Genomic DNA, 18,866 nt, shown 5'->3' with positions numbered 1-18,866 from the left:
AATAGCTTTGAGAGGAAGATGCCGGACCTGTATTAGGTAATAAAGGAAGATTCAGCTGATTTTTTAAGCTGGAAAGTCATCAATGGATGTGTTAGAGCAACACGTTTAGGATATAATCTCACCATTTGTGGCCTTTTTGCCCAAGGGAGAGAAAGAGAGAGTCAAAGGAGAAAGTAGGAAGCATGGATGAAGAGGAAGCCTCCAAAAAGGATTAATTTTTTTTAGTTAAAGACCCACATGAATGGAACTCAGCACCAAAAGCCAAATGGATTGAGCAACTGCTTGCACCATGTGAGATGGCCATTCTTTTCAATTATTATTATTACTTACTCTTTCTAATATTTTTGTTACCAAATCTAGGAATTTGTGATGGAAAAGTTTTTTCTGGGATATATAGTAAAAATGAAAATTCTTAACACACATTTGACGAAATCTATAATTAATTAATTTGCAGGACATTATATATCATTATACAAGACAAGAGCACTGCACATGTTTGGTGTCTTGGTAGTGCCAAAAGAGAAAATATTTATCATTAATAATAGAGATAAACATATTTTTTTTTTTAAAATATATTTTTCAGGGAGACATAATTTTAAATTATTAAAACTGTAATTGACATCAACCATTTATTTTCTGAATTATATTCGTTGAAATAGTTTGCAGAATGTTGGTAAAATTCAGTTGAATGAATATTTAGTTTATGTTAGTTAAAGGTTTGGTGTTTGGTAGATTACAGTTTAGCTGCAGTACGTTGCTTAATCTGTCATGTTCTTTATTTATATCTTTCAATTAGGTCATCTAGAATTCATTCTCTCCACCTTAAAAAAAATATAAAAAAATATTAGCAAATATAACATTTCTATGTAATTATTTATTATATATATGTTATTGTTGAAGGGATTTCTTAATGCTTGCAAATGACTCTTCCTCCTACTGTTAATTTAGGATATTGTTTATTTCTAATTATTATTATAATTAATAAATTTTATAAGTTAGTGAATAAAATATCATAATAAAAAATAATATATAAAATATATAAAAAATAAATATATTTTGAGTGGACCAATTAAATTATTTTGTTGAAAATGTATTATGTTGTAGTGTAATATAATTTCTAGTTTTTAAAAAAATATAATATAATTTCTAAAAATAATATTGAGCTAGAGGAAAATATCATTCCATCTATCATGCTTTGTTTTTTTACATGAAAATCTTTATTTGATTGTTTTAAAAAATATTTCTATGAGAAAAGAATTATGGTATTTATAATTTGTCATCTCTAATTTGAGCTTTTATTAAATGAAAAAAAAAAAAAAAACCACCGTGGAGTTTAGAACTTTCCAAACATTTTGGAGGAGAAAAAAGTGAAAATTTTTATTTTTCACATTTTCTGGGAGTGCGATGAATGTCTGATTATAAGGGCAATTTAGTCAATGATGGCTCTTAACTGACGCCTTCTTTATCTGATGCCGCCCGATCCCAATTTAAAAAAGTTCAAATTCCAACGGTAAATATTACTAATTTCCAATATTAACATTTTTTAATTTTTTATTATTATTATTTTAAATTAAAAATCTAATTTCGCCTGTCACTCTCGCCTAGCTCTGCAGCTTCCTGCTCTTAAAAGCAACGGCTGTGATTGCAATCGATAGCTTTAGACACAATCCATGGCCCCATCAACTGTGGACCAAACTTACCGTCCCTAGCTAAAACAAATAAAAAACAAAAACAAAAACAAAATGGAAAAATAATTAATTAAAAAATTCATCTTCTCTCTCTCTCTCTCTCTGCTTGAAATGGCCTCCAAGAACCAGAACAAGACTCCACTTAACTCCACACTCATTATTACAAGCCCTTCACATGTAAGCTCCCCCCCTTCGTTCACTTCTCTAAAATCTGGGTCTTCGTGTTTATAGATCTCTGATGTTTCTCGCTTCTTGAGTGCAAGATTTTCTCCATTTTCTTGTTTTATAAAGGGAGAGACGTGGTTATTTGTGTGCATTTTGGAGTAATGCTATAATGGGTTTCTTTTGTTTCTCCGTTTTATGTTGAAGATTCTCTCTTCTACATTTCAAGGAAGCAGATTTAGGTTTCTTTTTATATTTTCTTTTTTCTAATTTGAGTTAGTATTTAATGTTATTTTCTCCCTTTCTTTTGGATATGGATTTCAGTGGTTTTCTTTTCCCACAAAGTTTTAATTTTCTTCTCCGTTCTTGAATAATTTTTGTGAGCCTTTGAAGAGAAGCTTGAGGAGTTGCCTGTAGTGTCGTGGATATGCTAATACTTCAATGCTTTGTACTGAAGATCATACCTTTGATAATAATTTTTTATTGTTTTTTTTTTTGGGTTCCATAGAAGTATATCGGCGATGAGGTGCCAGTAGATAAGTGGCATCAGCTTGGAGTTGACAAAATGGTTGGCACTGCAACCAATGGCAGAATGCGACAAGCATTTTCAATTGTTAATGGTGAACAAGAACTCGTTCCGACTAGTGCTCCCCACAGTAATGCCGGATCAGAATGTGGTGGGATTGAGTTCACAAGAGAGGATGTTGATGCATTGTTAAATGAGAGAATGAAATACAAAAACAAGTTCAATTACAAGGTCAGTAAGTATTCTCCGAGGGTGTTATTATGATTCATTTGAGAGTAGTTTCCAGATATGCTGTTTTTGGGTTTTGTAGGAGAGATGTGACAATATGATGGATTACATAAAGAGGCTAAGGCTTTGCATCAGATGGTTTCAAGAGATAGAAGGATGTTACCTGTTTGAGCAAGAGAAGTTGCAAAATCTATTGGAATTTAAGGAGAGTCAGTGTGCTGAAATGGGTATATTTATGCCTTCTTTTTTAATTTTATTTGCTTTTCTGGAATCCTAGATGTTGCTTATTGATGCAAAATGTTGTATTTGATTATAGAGTTGATGTTGGAAAATAAGGAAGAAGAATTGAATTTGATTATTGTGGAGTTGAGAAAGAGTCTTTCTTCTTTACAAGAGAAAGTTTCTAAAGAAGAATCAGAGAAGTTGGTAAGAAATAAGGAGAAAATTCAAAATTCAGTGTGCTTTTCTGATAAGTTTCTCGTTTGTTGGTTGTTTTTTGTGATTCATTTTTGCTTGTGTACACCAAGCAGGCTGCAGTAGATTCTCTTGCAAGAGAAAAAGAGGCCAGAATTAGTATTGAGAAGTCACAAGCTTCCCTCTCAGAGGAACTTGGAAAGATTCAAGGAGAGCTTCAAAGTGCTAATCAGAGGGTAATAAAAAAACGTACCCTGAATTAATTGACACTTTTCCCCCTCTCTTTCTTCTAATCCTTCTTATTATTGTAAAGCAGTAACATTTGCTTGTTTGCTTTTGTGGGTCTTTGAATTCTGCAGATAGCATCAGTAAACGATATGTACAAACTATTACAAGAGTACAATTCAAGCCTACAGCTATATAATGGTAAACTTCAGACAGATCTTGATACAGCTCATGAAACTGTTAAGCGTGGAGAGAAAGAAAAAGCCGCTATTGTGGAGAATCTCAGCAACTTAAGGGGTCAACACAAATCCTTGCAAGATCAATATGCTTTGTGCAAAGTGAGCTTTTATTTTGTTGGTTTTCCCCCACTTGTTGCATAACTAGTTATTTGATCAGGGCAATGAGTTGCTTTCCTTGGAGTATTCAGCAATTTGATTTCATTACTGTTGTAAGAGTGGATATCTGTCAAAGTGAGATTTCCAGATGCATGTCTTGTAGGGAAGAAACATTCTCTAATCTCTGCTATTCAAAACCAATGGCAAGATGATTACTTTGATGGTTTAAGTAAATTTGACTGTTTTGGAAGTCAAAGACAAGTCATAATGGGCCTTATAGTTGCACGCATAGGAAAAATAGTTTTGTAGTTGTAAAATGTCTTTGATGGTTTGTGTATTATGCGAACAGGGACTGTTTAACATTTATTTGATCTAGCATTTGGTATTTCTTCTATAGTGTTTGCATTGTGAGCGCAGCCGATTAGAGAATTTGAATGATCAAGCTTTTATACCTAAGAATCATAGAGATTTATAGGAATCAACATCTGTGTGACCAGGCAGTGGTGTATACTTGTGTTGGAAGAAATTAATCAGCTTTGCTAGTTTGTTGTCCTTGTCAGCTTTTGCAAATTGGCTATATAATATACAATCCCATGCTTCCACAAAGGTCCTGAATGCCTGAGTGGCAGTTTCAATCCCTTTGGCAGTGACCCTGGAGATAGTTAAATAAAGTAAATGGCGTTTTCATTCACTGGCTTAATCTTTTAGGTGGGATGCTCAAACAATTAAACAATTTGGATAGGATACTTGTCCATTTTACAAGTATTTCAACTGAACTTTCTTAGTTTCTTGAGTAGCCCCATTAGAGGTCTCAAGTGAAATTATGTTTTTGTTAATGTTATTCATGAATTAAGTATCAACTGATTCTACTGGAAAAATCTTGTATAGAATACTATTTGTTTCTAGGTCACATTATTTTTAATATAAGCATTTGAGATGTTTTTGGACAAAATTTCCTTATTATTTCCTCCATTGTTCCTGTTACTAATGTCAATTGATGGATGAATTCTATCAGGCATCTCTAGAAGAAGTAACAAAGCAGAAGGATGCCTTGGTGTATGAAGTTGCATCTCTAAGGGGAGAGTTGCAACAAGCAAGAAATGATCGTGATCAATACCTGTCACAAGTAAACGATTTAACTGCCAGAGTGGTTAATTGTGATGAGCTAGCAGTAAAATCAAATGAATTAGAGGTGGACTTTTGCTTGTTATTCCTCATGATCCATGCATCTACAGTTATATCTGCTAATCTAAATTTCCCAACAGGAAAGATGCTTATCACAGAGTAAGCAGTTACAGACACTGCAGGAGCAACTTGAGGTTGCCCAAAATAAATTAAAGGTGTGACTACCTGTTTTTCTGAAAATGTTGGTATGGTTAATCAGCTGCTGCTAAGTTTGTGTTGATTGTATTTGTTAGTTAAATCCATTCCCCTTTCAGGTATCTGATCTGTCTGCATTTGAGACGAGAACTGAGTTTGAAGCACAAAAAAGGCTTATAACTGAGTTACAAAATCGACTAGAAGATGCAGAATTTAAACTTATTGAAGGAGAGAAGCTCCGTAAAAAGTTACATAATACAATCTTGGTAAGACTCAATAGTATCAGCATTTTCACCATTTTGGTGTAATATATATATATATTTAGCTTACAGAACTCTGTTATGCTGCAGGAACTGAAAGGGAACATTCGTGTATTTTGTCGAGTGCGGCCTCTGTTGCCTGATGATAGTCCTTGCGCTGAAGGCAAGGTTGTATCTTATCCCACAACAACAGAGGCACTTGGGCGAGGCATTGATTTGCTGCAAAATGGTACCCATGCAAAAACATGTCATTGGGGACATGTTTCTTTTGTGTGCAATGCTATTCTTTTCTCTTACTCAAACCAGCTTTTGAAAATTAAAACTTTTCGCATATATTATCTTCAGGGCAAAAATATCCTTTCACTTTTGACAAAGTTTTTACACCTGATGCATCACAAGAGGATGTTTTCGTGGAAATTTCACAGCTTGTTCAAAGTGCTCTTGATGGTTACAAGGTAATTTATCACGGTCCAAGTCAGTTATAGTACATTACACTTTCAAGGACAAGTATGTGGCTGATTGTAACTAGTATATTATTGTACATCATAAGCTTATTTGCTGTTTTTGACTGTGGTAAACATGATGCAATGTGTTTTGCAACCCCAGATCACTTCTTTGTTTTTGTTTTTTTTTTGAGTTGGTATTGTGTTCATGGTACAAAAGTATAGCATTTGTAATTAATATATGTGGTTCATGATTAAAATGGAACCTGCTAATTGTATCTGCCTGGTTTGATAGTGATTTATGCATAGTTTCATGTGTGTTTCAAGGAATGATTTGTCTCTCTCTCCAGGTTTGTATTTTTGCATATGGCCAGACAGGTTCGGGTAAAACTTACACTATGATGGGCAAACCAGGGCATCCAGAGCAGAAGGGGTTGATTCCCCGGTCACTAGAACAAATATTCCAGACTCGGCAGTCTCTTTTGTCACAAGGCTGGAAATATGAAATGCAGGTGAAAAAATAATATCTTCAGATTTTACACTGTTAGAAATTAGCATACAAGATGCATGTAATCTTTATTTTTACTAAATATTTTTCTTTCAACAAACAACTACAGGTTTCAATGTTAGAAATATACAATGAAACAATTCGTGATCTGTTGTCAACAAATCGAGATTCATCACGAACAGAAAATGGTACTAGTGGAAAGCAATATGCAATTAAGCATGATGCCAATGGGAATACACATGTCTCTGACCTTAGCATTGTGGACGTTCGCAGTACTAGGGAGGTCGCATTTCTTTTAGATCAGGCTGCTAACAGTAGGTAAAGAAATTCTCCTTTAGATCTCTCAACTCACTTGTGCATTCTGAAAAATGAGACTGTTTAAAATGGATGGCTGATTTTAGTCATCTCTCGATTTCTACACTAGAATATTGTGCGTGCTTGGAAACTCGCCACTTCTTTTTTATCTGCTACTCTCTTCACAGCTTCAATGATGCCAGTAATAAAACCTTGACTATGAAAAGTTGGAAGTGTTGTGATTTTATAGAATAAACAAGGAGTTGCACACACCCAAACTAGACACGCAAATAAAACAGATCATGTTGTAAGTTCACTTTTAATTTAGTAGAAACATCTGCAAACGAGCACTTTGGTTTTTGTTTATTGCAGGTCTGTGGGCAAGACCCAGATGAACGAACAGTCATCTAGAAGTCACTTTGTTTTTACGCTACGAATATCTGGAGTTAATGAGGTAATAACATTCTCTTCTCTTATGAGTTTCCTTTTTTTTTTTTTTTTTGTTGCTATCCAATTATTTCCCCTTTATATAAATGGGTTATATTTATTAGAGTACGGACCAACAAGTGCAAGGCGTCTTGAATCTTATTGATCTAGCTGGGAGCGAGCGACTTTCCAAGAGTGGCTCCACTGGAGATAGATTAAAAGAAACTCAAGTAATTGGATTTGACTTTTATGATTTTAATTGTGCTTTTGCTGCTTATCTATTATATTGTTTTGTTAATTTATTGGTTCTTTCTTCTTCTTCTTCTTCTCTCTTTCCCTCTCTCTTTCTTTTTCATCAGGCTATCAATAAAAGTTTATCTTCTTTAAGTGATGTTATCTTTGCCTTGGCAAAGAAGGAGGACTATGTACCATTCAGAAATTCAAAGCTCACTTACCTTCTTCAGGTAATAGTTTAAGATGATATCAGTAAAGATATTAGTTTACTAGATGCTTTTTCTTGGAAATTTTTTGAGCATGCAAGGACCAATTTAGTTGTTCCATCTCTACATGGTAACAAAATCAAAATGCTGTAAACGCAGCCTTATTTCCAAGAGGAATCCTTAATTCTTACTTCATTTTTCCTTTTCTTTTGGTCTTTTAGATCATTGTATGTCCTCACTCTTTCTAACACAATTTTCATTCAGCCATGTCTGGGTGGGGACTCAAAGACGCTTATGTTTGTGAACATCTCTCCTGATCCCTCCTCATTGGGCGAGTCACTATGCTCACTCCGGTTTGCAGCCAGGGTTAATGCTTGTGAGATAGGAGTTCCTCGACGTCATACCATCATGCGGTCTGCAGATTCTCGCTTGAGCTTGGGCTGATTCTTAACAAAATAACGATTTCCACTTCTATTTCAGAACATTATCTCTGTCACGACTCACGAGTACTGATAAATTGAGAAAGTGAAGAGTGATCCTAACCTCAAGCTGATTATAACTTGTATAGTAAAGATATTGTTGCACACGAAAGCCTCATCTCTTAATGAATTAAATTTGTAAGGATAATACAATTTTTCTTAAATTTGTATTATATTATTATGTTTTGAGGATGAGGTTCACACTGAATTCACATCTTGCATTCACCGATTATTCTGTATTCTCACATTAGAATGAGTCAATTTATGCATTCACTTGAAATTGAAAACAAAATCCAGTGTGTATACAAGACAGATTAAGAACAAATGGGAATACATAATGTTTTTGTAAGCTATAAATCCTTCAGATTTCTGGAATTTTGTCCATTACCTCTTGGAGAATTACCTTTGTCCCTTGATAAGATGATTCTGTCTGAGGCAGGTTTTTCCTTCTTGAAGCATCTTCAAGCTGTCAAAGCCAGCAGCAATGTAACATTTAGCTAAAGTTTAGCTGAGTAAATTAAAGTCCAGGCTCAGTCAAGAATGATGCAATCATATTTACCTCCTCAAAATTGTCAAACAATCTGTTTGCTAAATCAGTAAGCGATTGCTTATCATTCACTGGAGCTGCAGAGATAACTTTGTCGAAGTCATAGTACATGAAGGTGGACTTGAGTCTCAAGTACTTCCTGACATAATTCAATGTGTCTGGTCCTATCAAATCCTCCATTGCCAAAAGATCAAAAGCATACTTCCTTATCCTGTACATGCTGCCTGCAACTCCAATATTTGCCATGTACACTCCCTTCTTAAGAAAAGAACGGGTGCCTGTCTTCTCATTTGTAATTTCTGCAATACATGAACCACTAAGAAAACACACAAACATTGTAGCATTAGAGAGAAGCAGAAACTAAGCATAGAAAGCTTACTGTTTTCGACAGTAGGCGAAACATTCAAAGGGAAATCGAGCTGCCAGAAGCCGTTATCCTCAGCCAGAGAGACTCCATTGCCAGAGTTTCCTACAAGTGATATAGAGGCAAGGCCTAATGCTAGTCTTCTTGTGGTCTGCAATGGATTTCCTTGTTCAAAGTTAACTTGCTTCTTGCCTAGCAATGCAATTACCTTTGTTCTTTTTGGAGTTTTCTGCTTGCTGGTAAGCCTTGGTGTGGTAGGCAAAGTCTCAGTGATACCATTTAAGTTTGCTAAATTAGCCATTGCAAGGAAGTTTGAGTGGAAGTGGAAGTGTTAGCTGGGAAAGTAAAAGCACTGAGTTTTTCAGTTATATCCACTCAAGGATGTTTCAGTTACTTCTGACCACCAGATTGATATCCTTATTGAGGATATTTACGACATTTTGTTATAAGTTGTTTGGATATTACACTATTTTTCCCCCGAAATATTGCACACCCTGTGGAGATGAGGCAGATTAAAAAAGAAAATGATAAAAATATAGTATATAAATTTTAAAAATACAAAATATATTTATATAGATTTTATGGAAGTTTTTGTCATTTTATCATAAAAAATAATCGGTATCATTGGAATTATTATTATTATTATTATTATTAATTTACTCGTTTTGAATAAGAATCCAAATTCATAATTACTTGTATACGGTATGCATAAAAATGGAACGGATAGAGTATTTTTGATATTCAATTCAATCAAATTCTAAAAAGATAGATTTAATAATTATAATTGGGTTTGATATAAATTTGAATTTAAAAAATAATACCCGTTATAATTTTAGATCGAATTTAAATTTTATGTATAGGTATCTATTATTTGAATTCGTTTATATAAATAATTAATTTAATATAAAAAATATATTTTATAATAATATTTATAAAATTTTTCATATATTTTTATTTAAAAATTAAAATTTAAATATTTTTTAAAATATTAAATTTTTTAAATAAAAATTATTAATAAAATATATTTTTATATAAATTATTAATTAAAATATATAAAATTAAACCGTATGAATTTTATCTGAATAATAATAATTAAATTTAAAATGAATTTAAATGGTTTAATTAAATTTTTAGATATTAAAAATATAAATTAAATTTAAATTGAGATAATTTAATTTTTACCGGTATTTTAGCTGTTTAGAGCTCTGAGCATGAGCTGGAGATTTGTGAAATATAGAAATAGGAATATTAATATGAAAAGACAGATGAGGTATTATGCAGTGTATTCTTATACTGCAAGTCACTTCATCACCAGAATGCTGACAAGGATATCTATTAAATCTTTATTATGCACCTACAAATTTAGAAAGAAATACAAGTTCAGAAACTCATTGACACGTGTGCCAATAACAATATGTATAGGACGGTGCATGTAGGCAGAAGAAGACTACATTCCAAATTACAGTTAGCAGTTCCCCATAAAATTAAAACAGCTAAAAGGGAAACTTCCATGTCCATTGAACATGGCATGAGAATGAGATAACTTATGAGTGCTTCTCTGAAAATTATATACAAAACTTCTACAACACTACTACTTACAAAAACTCTTTTTTTGACAATACTAATTGTTTAAGGGTCTGATTTGTTAAAAGTTTTAATTTTTTTTTTTAATTCACTCCTTTAATTTTTAAATGTAAGCGTTTTGATCAGTTCAAAACATAAAACACTTATTTTAAAAGTCCTGTGATTACTGAATACGGCATAAAACTAGAAATGTATTTATTTATTTTCAGGTCTCGAAACAGATATAGATATTTATTGAGAACATGAGAAATGGATAAAGCGAAACCCTTTGGATATATATGTTGAACAAGCAATGACTTTGCTATTAAGTCAAAAATGGGTCCACGTTTAATCAATTCTGTCCCATTTTTTAAGATAATACAACATTAATCCTAACCAAAATACTGAAGAAATAAAAGAGAAAATAGCAGATAGCATCTCCAGACAAGCCTCTATAAATTATACCATCTTCTCACAGCAGCAGCAGCAGCAGCAGAAGAAGAAATGGGTGAAAATGGCCATGGACAGGTGATGAAATCTAGAGTTGTGAAAGTAGGGTCAGAGAAATCATGGGATTTCTTCATCACTCAAGCTACCAGTAAAGGGTGCCCTGTAAGATGTGGGAAGTTTAGAGCTTTTCAAATTTGACATTAACATGATCAATCAAATTTATTATTATTATTATTTTTTCCTTTTTTTGGGTGAACTTGTAGGTTGTAGTTCACTTTACAGCTTGCTGGTGCATGCCCTCTGTAGCCATGAATCCTTTCTTTGAGGAGCTGGCCGTAAAATATCAAGATGTTCTGTTTCTCACTGTTGATGTAGATGAGATTAAGGTAAAAATTTGTTGAATATATTACCATTAAAATCACTATTCATATGTTATTTTCAAAATTAATTATTACAAAAAAGTATAATATTAAAATATAATATTAATAAATCCTCTTGTTTGTAATTATAATGATTTATGTTTGGGGAAAATTGGGTTTAATTTGGTAGAATGGAGATAAATAAAAAAAGTAGTTGATGAACAACAGGGAGTGGCAAGGAAGATGGAGGTGAAGGCCATGCCAACATTTATGCTGATAAGGGAAGGAGCTGAGGTTGATAAGCTTGTGGGTGCTAACCCTCATGAGATCACCAAAAGAATCAATGCCTTCATTCACTCTATCAATTCTCCTAAAACTTAGTTAAGGCATCAACATCTTCATGCTCTTTCAACCTTTTTTATATATGTATGTTTCTGGTTACATATGGCTTTTGAGTTCTTGTTGGAAAAATATGCCATGTGTCTAAGATTTTTTTTTTCTCCTTTTCTTCAATGTTTACGCTTACTGAATGTAAATATGTAATTAATAAGACTCCACTTCTATATTTAGACGGTATTTTCCAAACAGATTTTGTTTTTTCAATAATAAAAAATAATTACTCAGATATTCTTATAATTTTTATTAATTTTATTTTTTCATACATGAAATATAATTTTTTTATTAACTTTTTAATAATATACATTTTAAATATATTAAATTTTATTAAATATTAAGAGAGAATTTAGTAAATTTTTTAAAAATAAAATAAAATAAAATAGATTTCTAATAATGAATTTATGTATTATTATAATTTAAAAAAATAAATAAAAAATATGAATAAAAATTATGAGATAGGAAAAATATACTTTCATTTTGTAAATAGATATTTTGAGGATGAGAAAGAATCAAATCCAGATGAGATTATATTGTATGCCGTCAATTCATCTAGTGAATGGTGGGCAAATAATTATAAAATTTATATATATATATGATGATTATTGGACTTCCTCTATTTTTTGTGAGATCGGACTCAATAGAAGAATAATGGCCCAAAACCCACCAAGACATGCCGGGCCAGATGGGTTACCCATGAGTTCAGACCCAGCAGGAAGAAGTTCAAACCAGTGATGTGATGTGAGGGAGAGGAGCCGGTCTAATCACTTCGCAGTTCTGTCTGTACGCGCACCGAGAGAATTAAATGGCCGTCTGGCGTGAAGAGAAATCCTGATACATTCATACGTACGGAACTGAGTGACAGAGACAGCTAACACTATAGCAGAAAAACAGATATACATCACGAATAGAGAAAAACATGGGTCCTTCTTTTTTTTTCTTCCTCGGTTCTATATTTTATTTTATTTTTCTCTGTAACTCTTGCCTATTCATATTACACTAGTTCATGAACCTGACTTGAACAATAGAGAGTTTTCATCGGGGTATTCTCGATAGACGCCTGACCATCTTTTCTTATTTTGCAGGTCCTTTTATCAAATAAAATATTCAGAAATCCATATGATGAATGCATGTGGTAAAATAAGAAGAAAATTAGATTTACCTATATATATATATATTATGCATAACATATTGTGAATTTAAAAAATAAATTTAAATTAAATTTTTGGCAAGGTTGGCCTCCATGAGTTAGTGGCAACAATGGCAAGGAATTAACTTGATTATTGATGTAATTATACAAAAATGAAATGTGAGTTACCAAACATCTAATGAGTCATTAACAATAACTACTTTTTTTATATTTTTTTCTTATAATTTTTATTTATTTTATTTTTTATATATATTAAAAGAATAATTTATTTATTTATTTTTAATTTTACATATTTTAAAGATATTAAATTTTATTAAATACTGAAAAATATTTTGAAAAAAATCTTAAAAATAAAATAAAATAATAATAATTAATTTATATATTATTATAATATAAAAAACTGAATTATAATTTTGAGATAATTAAAAAAATTATAAAAGTGAAAAAATATTTAATTTCAATCATCTCCTCTCAAAAAGAGAAGGAATTGGGGAAAAAAAAGGTCTCCTATCATCCAATAGCATTGTTGAGCATGATGTGCTTAGTGCATATTAATATATGCCCACTGACTACACCATTTTTATTGTGCTAGCTTCTATAATTACCTTAATTTCCTTTCACTTTATTTTTAAATTAAAATAAAATAAATTATGAGTCCCACTTATTATTTTTTTAATTATAGTAGGCTGATTTTGGAGTTATTATAAAAATAAAATTTAGAAATTGAAAAGGGCATTTTGAGAAAACCGTGGTGATTCCAGACACGGAACAAAAACAATGGGCTTCAGAAAACCACTTGGAGTCTTTGGATCCCTTCTTTTATTTTCTTTATATAATATTTTATTATCAATTGAGAGGAAATTCATACATTTTTCTAAAACACCAGATGCCTAAAATATGCGCACATTTCTGAAGATTTTTTCTTTTATCATTTCTAATTGATACTTTATCACTTTTATAAAAAAATTATTATTATTTCTATATAAATTATAAATAAAATAATCAAAATAATAAGTTTTATATTGTTTTTAATATATCTTTTATTTATATTATTCAAAATTTAATTATTTTTAAGATAATTAAATTTTGATTCACAATATTTAAATCAAGTAGAAATTAATGAATAATTAATATTTTGAAAATATGTTATACTTTAATAAATTTAATTCTTTATATTATTGACATAAAATTAATATCATATTAGAGAAAATCTAATATTAATATTCACACACACGTCAACTAGAGATGAAAGAGCCACCTACGTGTTGTTGGTACTTGCACTCACGAGTTTTTTCTGTAAATCATTGGTGACCAATTGTGTGGCTACACGTCAGCCTGCTTGCAACTCACCGCAGTTCCTTCACTTCACACCACATTCACCTAATCTTTGGACCAAACTCTACTTCTTGCTGTTTGGACTTTGGAATTGGATGCTAAGAACATCTGCGCTGCACCCTCATTTTTATTTATTTATTTATTTATTTTAGTTATAATGCCGTCATTTTTAATTTGTGAAAAATATGCAGACCATTTTACATTTTAAATGCAAAATATTAAGCTCCTATCATTACTTCTTTCTTTTTTTGTTTTAATATAATTTGTAAATTATCAAAATTATTCTAAAACGGTGAGATCTAATGGTCAAAATTAAACGAATAAAAATAATTAAATATACAAATAATGATTTAAGTGGAGATTTGGGCTTCAAATTCCTAGCCCATCAAATTAGCGCACGATGACGAAACTTCACGCTACTTACACGGCTGCACCAAACACGAACATCCGCCCCCTTCTGTCTCTCTTTCTCTCTCTGTCCCGCCCCACTATTGTCATCCCTCTTCTTTTCCGCTGAAAATTAAACTGCAAAACTCTCCAATTTCTCTGTTTTCTCTCACTCCAAACACACCCTGACCCTCGACAACCATCTTTTTCCGTAAATTCCCTCAGCCGGAAAGCCGACGGCAATTTTCCGGGGATATTCAGAATCCACTGTCATTCGAAATGGTATCCCCAGAAAATACTAATTGGCTGATGGAGTACGGCTTGATCGACGATATCCCTGTTCCTGATGCAAATTTCTCTGTTCCGGTTACCGGCTTTTCGTGGCCCGTACAAAACACAAATGGTCCCTCGAATGTCGGGTTAGTAAAGATATCAGTCCATCTTTCAGTTAGGTTTTTGTTGACTTCATTTAATTTGTCATTTTCATTATTTTAACGAACTTTGGAGTAATAATTTAGTGATTTCTTGCTTTCGGATGGACTTCTTTTAACTGGAAATTGTCGTTTTGGGTTCATGGTAATTGTTTATTTAAAATTCCCCTACCTTATACTATCTGGATTTCTAGGGAACCATTCGGAAATTTATTTATTTTTGGTCGTGTTGGGGCTTCTAAGGTATTTCTTAGAGCTCCTATTTCTAAATGGCGTCAAATAATTGCAGCAAATGCTTCGATTTTGGTTATGTTGGTCATTTCATTTTGGAACCTTTATTAGCTGGTTGAGGTATTGCTTTATTTTGGTATTTCCTGGAATTTAATCGCTATTATATGATTTGGATTAAGTTGATTATGGGGAAAAAGGTGTCTCAGGTGGAATTTAGTTCAGGTACTATTAGGGTTTGCTTGTGTATTCACATTTAGCAGTTTCATGCCTATAGGTTCCTTAGTAGAAAATGGCCTTGGCTGGGAAAGTCATTTCATTCTTGCCTGCTGTAAGTTGTAGAGGTGATACAGTTTCATTTGCATCATGGCAGCAGACCATGTAATTGAATTAATACTGTACAGAAAATTGGATGATAAATGTTTTCTTTTTCCTACTATTTTCTTTAGGATTTTATATATTGGCTTGCAAGATGAGCCATATAATGAGTACTTGTTGATACACAAGTCTTGTGATTTTTTTTTGGTCAATTGGTAAGAACTAGATAACACTGATATTATAGGTCTTATTGTAGTCTTTTTGTAAAGTGATGATCAAGAAATTAATCTAGATCTATTGAAAGATAGGTATCTTGGAAAAAGTATGGAAAATTTGAAGTTGTCAGTGATCTTTATTATAAATTCTGCTATATTGAAGATTGATGTAAAAGAGGTTGCTTTTTGCATTTACTTTGTAAATCATGTTCCATGTTTCCGTTCATAAGTAAAATCTTGTCTCGTGTTGATTAGATCAGTTTATAAACATGTAGTATGGACCTAAGTTGCTGTTAATCTCTCGTCCTGTTCTTTCCCTTCACAGTATTATCTTCTTCTAATATTTTAATTGTGACATATCTTCCTAGCTTGGAAATTGATGGACCATTTGGGGATTCTGATGCTCAGAAGGAGTCCAGCTGCAAGAAGAGGTATACCAATGTCATTTTGATGTGCAATTATTTTTCCTTTGCTTTTAGAGTTGGGAAATTTTCACCCATTTGTGTTATGTGAGACTATAACTTTATTCCCATTATATATATATATATTGTTTAGAAAGTATTGGCTACTGGAACTGAGAATCTAAGGCACTTTTTTTTTATTCCTTTTTATTGTGACTTGACTTGACAATGCTGGGTTGGTGTCAAAAATTAGATGCTTAAGCGGATTTCAGAAGTTAGATTTGTGGAATTAAATCAAAATCTCTTTTCTTTCAGTTGCTAGTCACAGTGACGTAGTTTTTAAGTCACTCACGATAGGCTATTACATGTGGAACAGAACTATGCAATAAACATTTATGTGGCGAAGAGTTTCTGTATGTTGATTCAATTTGGTTTTGCGGCTATATAATTATTGTTGAAAGTGTGGCCTTAGTTAAGTTGATCTATGTCAAAGGTGTCACCACTCTAGTACCATGAGATTATGCCAAAGTTACAATTGTTTGGAATGTTAAATGAATTACATGTACCCCAGCATTTGTTGATTTTTACTTCCCCCTTTCCTTGCCCCAAGAACTCTCTTGTTATTTTTTGATAAAAGTGTGATTCATCTGTTGTCTAGTTGCCTATTTAATATTTTATGTTAATGGAGGGATGTTTTCCCATCTCTCACTCTCTCATTCTTTCTGCTGCAGGGGTAGGTCTGAATTGTGTAGTGCTTCTAGCTCCAAAGCATGTAGGGAGAAGTTGCGGAGAGATAGGCTAAATGACAAGTACTCCCTTGTTCTCTCCTATCTCTATCTCTGTGTCTAATTTTTTTCTCTCGCTGGGAGGTACTGACATTTTTTATTCGGTTGACTACTAGGTTTTTGGAGTTGGGCTCTATCTTGGAGCCTGGAAGACCTCCTAAAACAGATAAGGCTGCTATTTTGATTGATGCAGTCCGAATGGTGACTCAGTTACGAGGTGAAGCTCAGAAGTTGAAGGACTCAAATTCAAGTCTTCAAGAGAAGATCAAAGAATTGAAGGTCATTTTGCATTCATTCGTTTTTTTTCCTCTTCATGTTGAGAATGAAAGGCTATGATTTTGGCGTCCCGTGTGCAATTTGATAATTGCTCAAGAGCGTGTTACCTGAAAGCTAACCATAAGCCTGAAAAGGGTTAGGAATGCTACTGTTAATGCTAATTTGTGATTTGTCTCATGTAGGCTGAAAAGAATGAACTTCGGGATGAGAAGCAGAGGCTGAAGGCAGAGAAGGACAAGTTGGAGCAGCAGTTGAAAGCTGTGAATGCACAACCTAGCTTCTTGCCTCCGCCACCAGCAATTCCTGCTACGTTTGCTACCCAAGGCCAAGCACCTGGAAACAAGTTAGTGCCTTTCATTAGTTACCCAGGAGTTGCCATGTGGCAGTTTATGCCACCTGCTGCAGTGGATACCTCTCAAGATCATGTGCTCCGCCCACCTGTCGCTTAAGCTAGCGACCTCTAATGCATTGGGTTTGCATTTCGCACCCCTCCCTGCTTCCAAAAAAAAAAAAAAAATCTTTTCCTCATTGTTCTCGTCTGTATTAGGTTTTCATTGGGTCTTCTAACTGAACATGGTGGGCGACTGACTATTTGCAATCTGGATTTTGAATGAAATGCTGCTGGCCCTCACATGTAAATTTAATAATTTTATCTAGCAATCAATGTCTGAATTGAGCATTTCTAAGGATTTTTGTAGATTTTGCTACCGCTTTGAGTCCGCAAGTGTGAATACGCAGAGTTCGTGTACATGGAGAAAGCTAGGTGAAGGTTATATTCATGCAGAACTTGGGACCACAAATGCACCTCAATCTTCTCCACCCTTTCAATGCTTATAGAAAAATCTATAAGCATCAATTTTTTTGAAAACTGCTTATTTACCTTGACAAGGCTCTAAACGACAATAATTGACCAAACATATCGAGAAAACTAAGGCTTACTGTTGACAGCAACAGTACCTTTATCAGCACCATTTGCAATCATCCAATCTCCGCACTCAGGAATGGTGGCTCTTAGGAAACTTTTCACAACTATAAAGAAAAGTTTAGAAAGGATGAAAACACCCTAAGGAAGAACATATGATATAAGCCCCAAAAGCTTAGGTACCACGCAAGATCTAAGAAACTACAACTTTGAAAGGTGACCGTGTAGAGCTCGATGGCTTCTCATTTCATCAACATGACGTGAAGGCTGATCATCCTTGAGATGCTGCCATCAAACCTACAACAAACTCAAAAACAAATTACAGCCTTATACCAACATATCCAAATACGAACAGTCAAAAAACTTATTGCTACATAGATCTCAAAAGAAGGTCCTCGATCGTGATGAGCAAGACCTGCGAAACCAAAAACTCAGAAAAAAAAAATAACAAAAAAACCTTTCCCAAGAGAGAAGGGAAATCTCTCCTAAGCGCTAGCCAAAACAAGATAAATGCAGAACAAGATCCCTCTCTCGCATCACTGATAGGATGCTCGGCTTGACAGAGAGAGAAGAAAGGAAACTCAGAAAGAGGGATTTGGGAGAAAAGCTGGTTAGTCAATTAGCCCAGTGTGAAGTTAGTTTGGGTCTCTAATTTTCCAGATATGATAGATCAATTTCATTGCAAATTGGCTAATTTGTAACGGTATACCTTTTTTTTTAAGCCATGTCAAGAAAAATTAGCAAGGGCCTCCAGCAAATTGGTGTATGTATCAAAGTACCGTGGCAGTGATGATAATGCAGGGAGTCCGGTCAAACATACGTCTAATTTTCCCTTCTCTATTTTAGAAGACTTGTATTTTTTTTTTTTTTTTTTTAAAAAAAGCAGGATGATACAAATAAACCGAAAAGATGAACAACTAAATTTCTTCTATTACTAGGCGTTTTATAAAAAATATTTTTAAAAAAGTAAATTATTTTTTATATTTTGAAAATT

The 18,866-nt window shown here is 33.1% G+C and overlaps 4 protein-coding genes across 5 annotated transcripts; 3 read left to right on the top strand and 1 right to left on the bottom strand.

The window, feature by feature from the left end:
• The first annotated feature begins 1,710 nt into the window (after positions 1 to 1,710).
• On the top strand, positions 1,711 to 7,943 carry LOC110600729 (kinesin-like protein KIN-14N). Of its 2 annotated transcripts, none has more exons than XM_021737583.2 (17): positions 1,711 to 1,865; positions 2,359 to 2,607; positions 2,687 to 2,831; positions 2,921 to 3,030; positions 3,135 to 3,254; positions 3,378 to 3,581; positions 4,594 to 4,770; positions 4,844 to 4,918; positions 5,018 to 5,164; positions 5,249 to 5,387; positions 5,504 to 5,613; positions 5,952 to 6,113; positions 6,219 to 6,427; positions 6,776 to 6,857; positions 6,955 to 7,059; positions 7,189 to 7,293; positions 7,534 to 7,943. In XM_021737583.2, exons 1-17 carry the CDS (start codon positions 1,800 to 1,802, stop codon positions 7,711 to 7,713), a joined length of 2,385 nt encoding a protein of 794 aa, XP_021593275.1. In that variant the 5' UTR covers positions 1,711 to 1,799; the 3' UTR covers positions 7,714 to 7,943. The 2 variants fall into 2 exon arrangements, with proteins under 2 accessions (XP_021593275.1, XP_021593276.1); XM_021737584.2 differs by lacking the exon at positions 1,711 to 1,865 and adding an exon at positions 1,872 to 2,092.
• Positions 7,944 to 7,998: 55 nt separating this feature from the next.
• On the bottom strand, positions 7,999 to 9,053 carry LOC110600730 (photosynthetic NDH subunit of lumenal location 3, chloroplastic). Its single transcript, XM_021737585.2, has 3 exons — positions 8,675 to 9,053; positions 8,308 to 8,594; positions 7,999 to 8,214 (listed from the first exon to the last, which is right to left on the bottom strand). The coding sequence occupies exons 1-3, from the start codon at positions 8,958 to 8,960 to the stop codon at positions 8,110 to 8,112; spliced, it is 678 nt and encodes a 225-aa protein (XP_021593277.1). The 5' UTR covers positions 8,961 to 9,053; the 3' UTR covers positions 7,999 to 8,109.
• A 1,518-nt stretch (positions 9,054 to 10,571) lies between these two features.
• Positions 10,572 to 11,597, top strand: LOC110602501 (thioredoxin-like protein CXXS1). Its single transcript, XM_021740035.2, has 3 exons — positions 10,572 to 10,834; positions 10,936 to 11,058; positions 11,260 to 11,597. Exons 1-3 carry the CDS (start codon positions 10,727 to 10,729, stop codon positions 11,410 to 11,412), a joined length of 384 nt encoding a protein of 127 aa, XP_021595727.1. The 5' UTR covers positions 10,572 to 10,726; the 3' UTR covers positions 11,413 to 11,597.
• A 2,676-nt stretch (positions 11,598 to 14,273) lies between these two features.
• Positions 14,274 to 17,629, top strand: LOC110602167 (transcription factor ILR3). The gene is made up of 5 exons (XM_021739615.2): positions 14,274 to 14,715; positions 15,857 to 15,919; positions 16,621 to 16,698; positions 16,791 to 16,953; positions 17,133 to 17,629. The coding sequence occupies exons 1-5, from the start codon at positions 14,576 to 14,578 to the stop codon at positions 17,397 to 17,399; spliced, it is 711 nt and encodes a 236-aa protein (XP_021595307.1). The 5' UTR covers positions 14,274 to 14,575; the 3' UTR covers positions 17,400 to 17,629.
• The last annotated feature ends 1,237 nt before the right edge of the window (positions 17,630 to 18,866 follow it).

This window comes from Manihot esculenta, chromosome 15, assembly GCF_001659605.2.
Source record: "Manihot esculenta cultivar AM560-2 chromosome 15, M.esculenta_v8, whole genome shotgun sequence".
NCBI classification, from domain to species: domain Eukaryota; kingdom Viridiplantae; phylum Streptophyta; class Magnoliopsida; order Malpighiales; family Euphorbiaceae; genus Manihot; species Manihot esculenta.
Note: the sequence above shows the minus strand (reverse complement) of the source record. Positions and strands in the feature narration are given on the sequence as shown.

What these genes read in the sequence shown, in the direction of transcription:
- LOC110600729 (XM_021737583.2), top strand. Translation starts at nt 1,800, where the DNA reads ATGGCCTCCAAGAACCAGAACAAGACTCCACTTAACTCCACACTCATT. An exon ending in AAGAAGAATCAGAGAAGTTG is followed by an intron (nt 3,031 to 3,134) that starts GTAAGAAATAAG and finishes TACACCAAGCAG; the next exon opens with GCTGCAGTAGATTCTCTTGC. An exon ending in TTGCCCAAAATAAATTAAAG is followed by an intron (nt 4,919 to 5,017) that starts GTGTGACTACCT and finishes TTCCCCTTTCAG; the next exon opens with GTATCTGATCTGTCTGCATT.
- LOC110600730 (XM_021737585.2), bottom strand. Translation starts at nt 8,960, where the DNA reads ATGGCTAATTTAGCAAACTTAAATGGTATCACTGAGACTTTGCCTACC. An exon ending in TTCGCCTACTGTCGAAAACA is followed by an intron (nt 8,595 to 8,674) that starts GTAAGCTTTCTA and finishes CATGTATTGCAG; the next exon opens with AAATTACAAATGAGAAGACA. An exon ending in TGTTTGACAATTTTGAGGAG is followed by an intron (nt 8,215 to 8,307) that starts GTAAATATGATT and finishes TGGCTTTGACAG; the next exon opens with CTTGAAGATGCTTCAAGAAG.
- LOC110602501 (XM_021740035.2), top strand. Translation starts at nt 10,727, where the DNA reads ATGGGTGAAAATGGCCATGGACAGGTGATGAAATCTAGAGTTGTGAAA. An exon ending in CTACCAGTAAAGGGTGCCCT is followed by an intron (nt 10,835 to 10,935) that starts GTAAGATGTGGG and finishes GTGAACTTGTAG; the next exon opens with GTTGTAGTTCACTTTACAGC. An exon ending in TTGATGTAGATGAGATTAAG is followed by an intron (nt 11,059 to 11,259) that starts GTAAAAATTTGT and finishes GATGAACAACAG; the next exon opens with GGAGTGGCAAGGAAGATGGA.
- LOC110602167 (XM_021739615.2), top strand. Translation starts at nt 14,576, where the DNA reads ATGGTATCCCCAGAAAATACTAATTGGCTGATGGAGTACGGCTTGATC. An exon ending in GAGTCCAGCTGCAAGAAGAG is followed by an intron (nt 15,920 to 16,620) that starts GTATACCAATGT and finishes TTTCTGCTGCAG; the next exon opens with GGGTAGGTCTGAATTGTGTA. An exon ending in AGAGATAGGCTAAATGACAA is followed by an intron (nt 16,699 to 16,790) that starts GTACTCCCTTGT and finishes GTTGACTACTAG; the next exon opens with GTTTTTGGAGTTGGGCTCTA.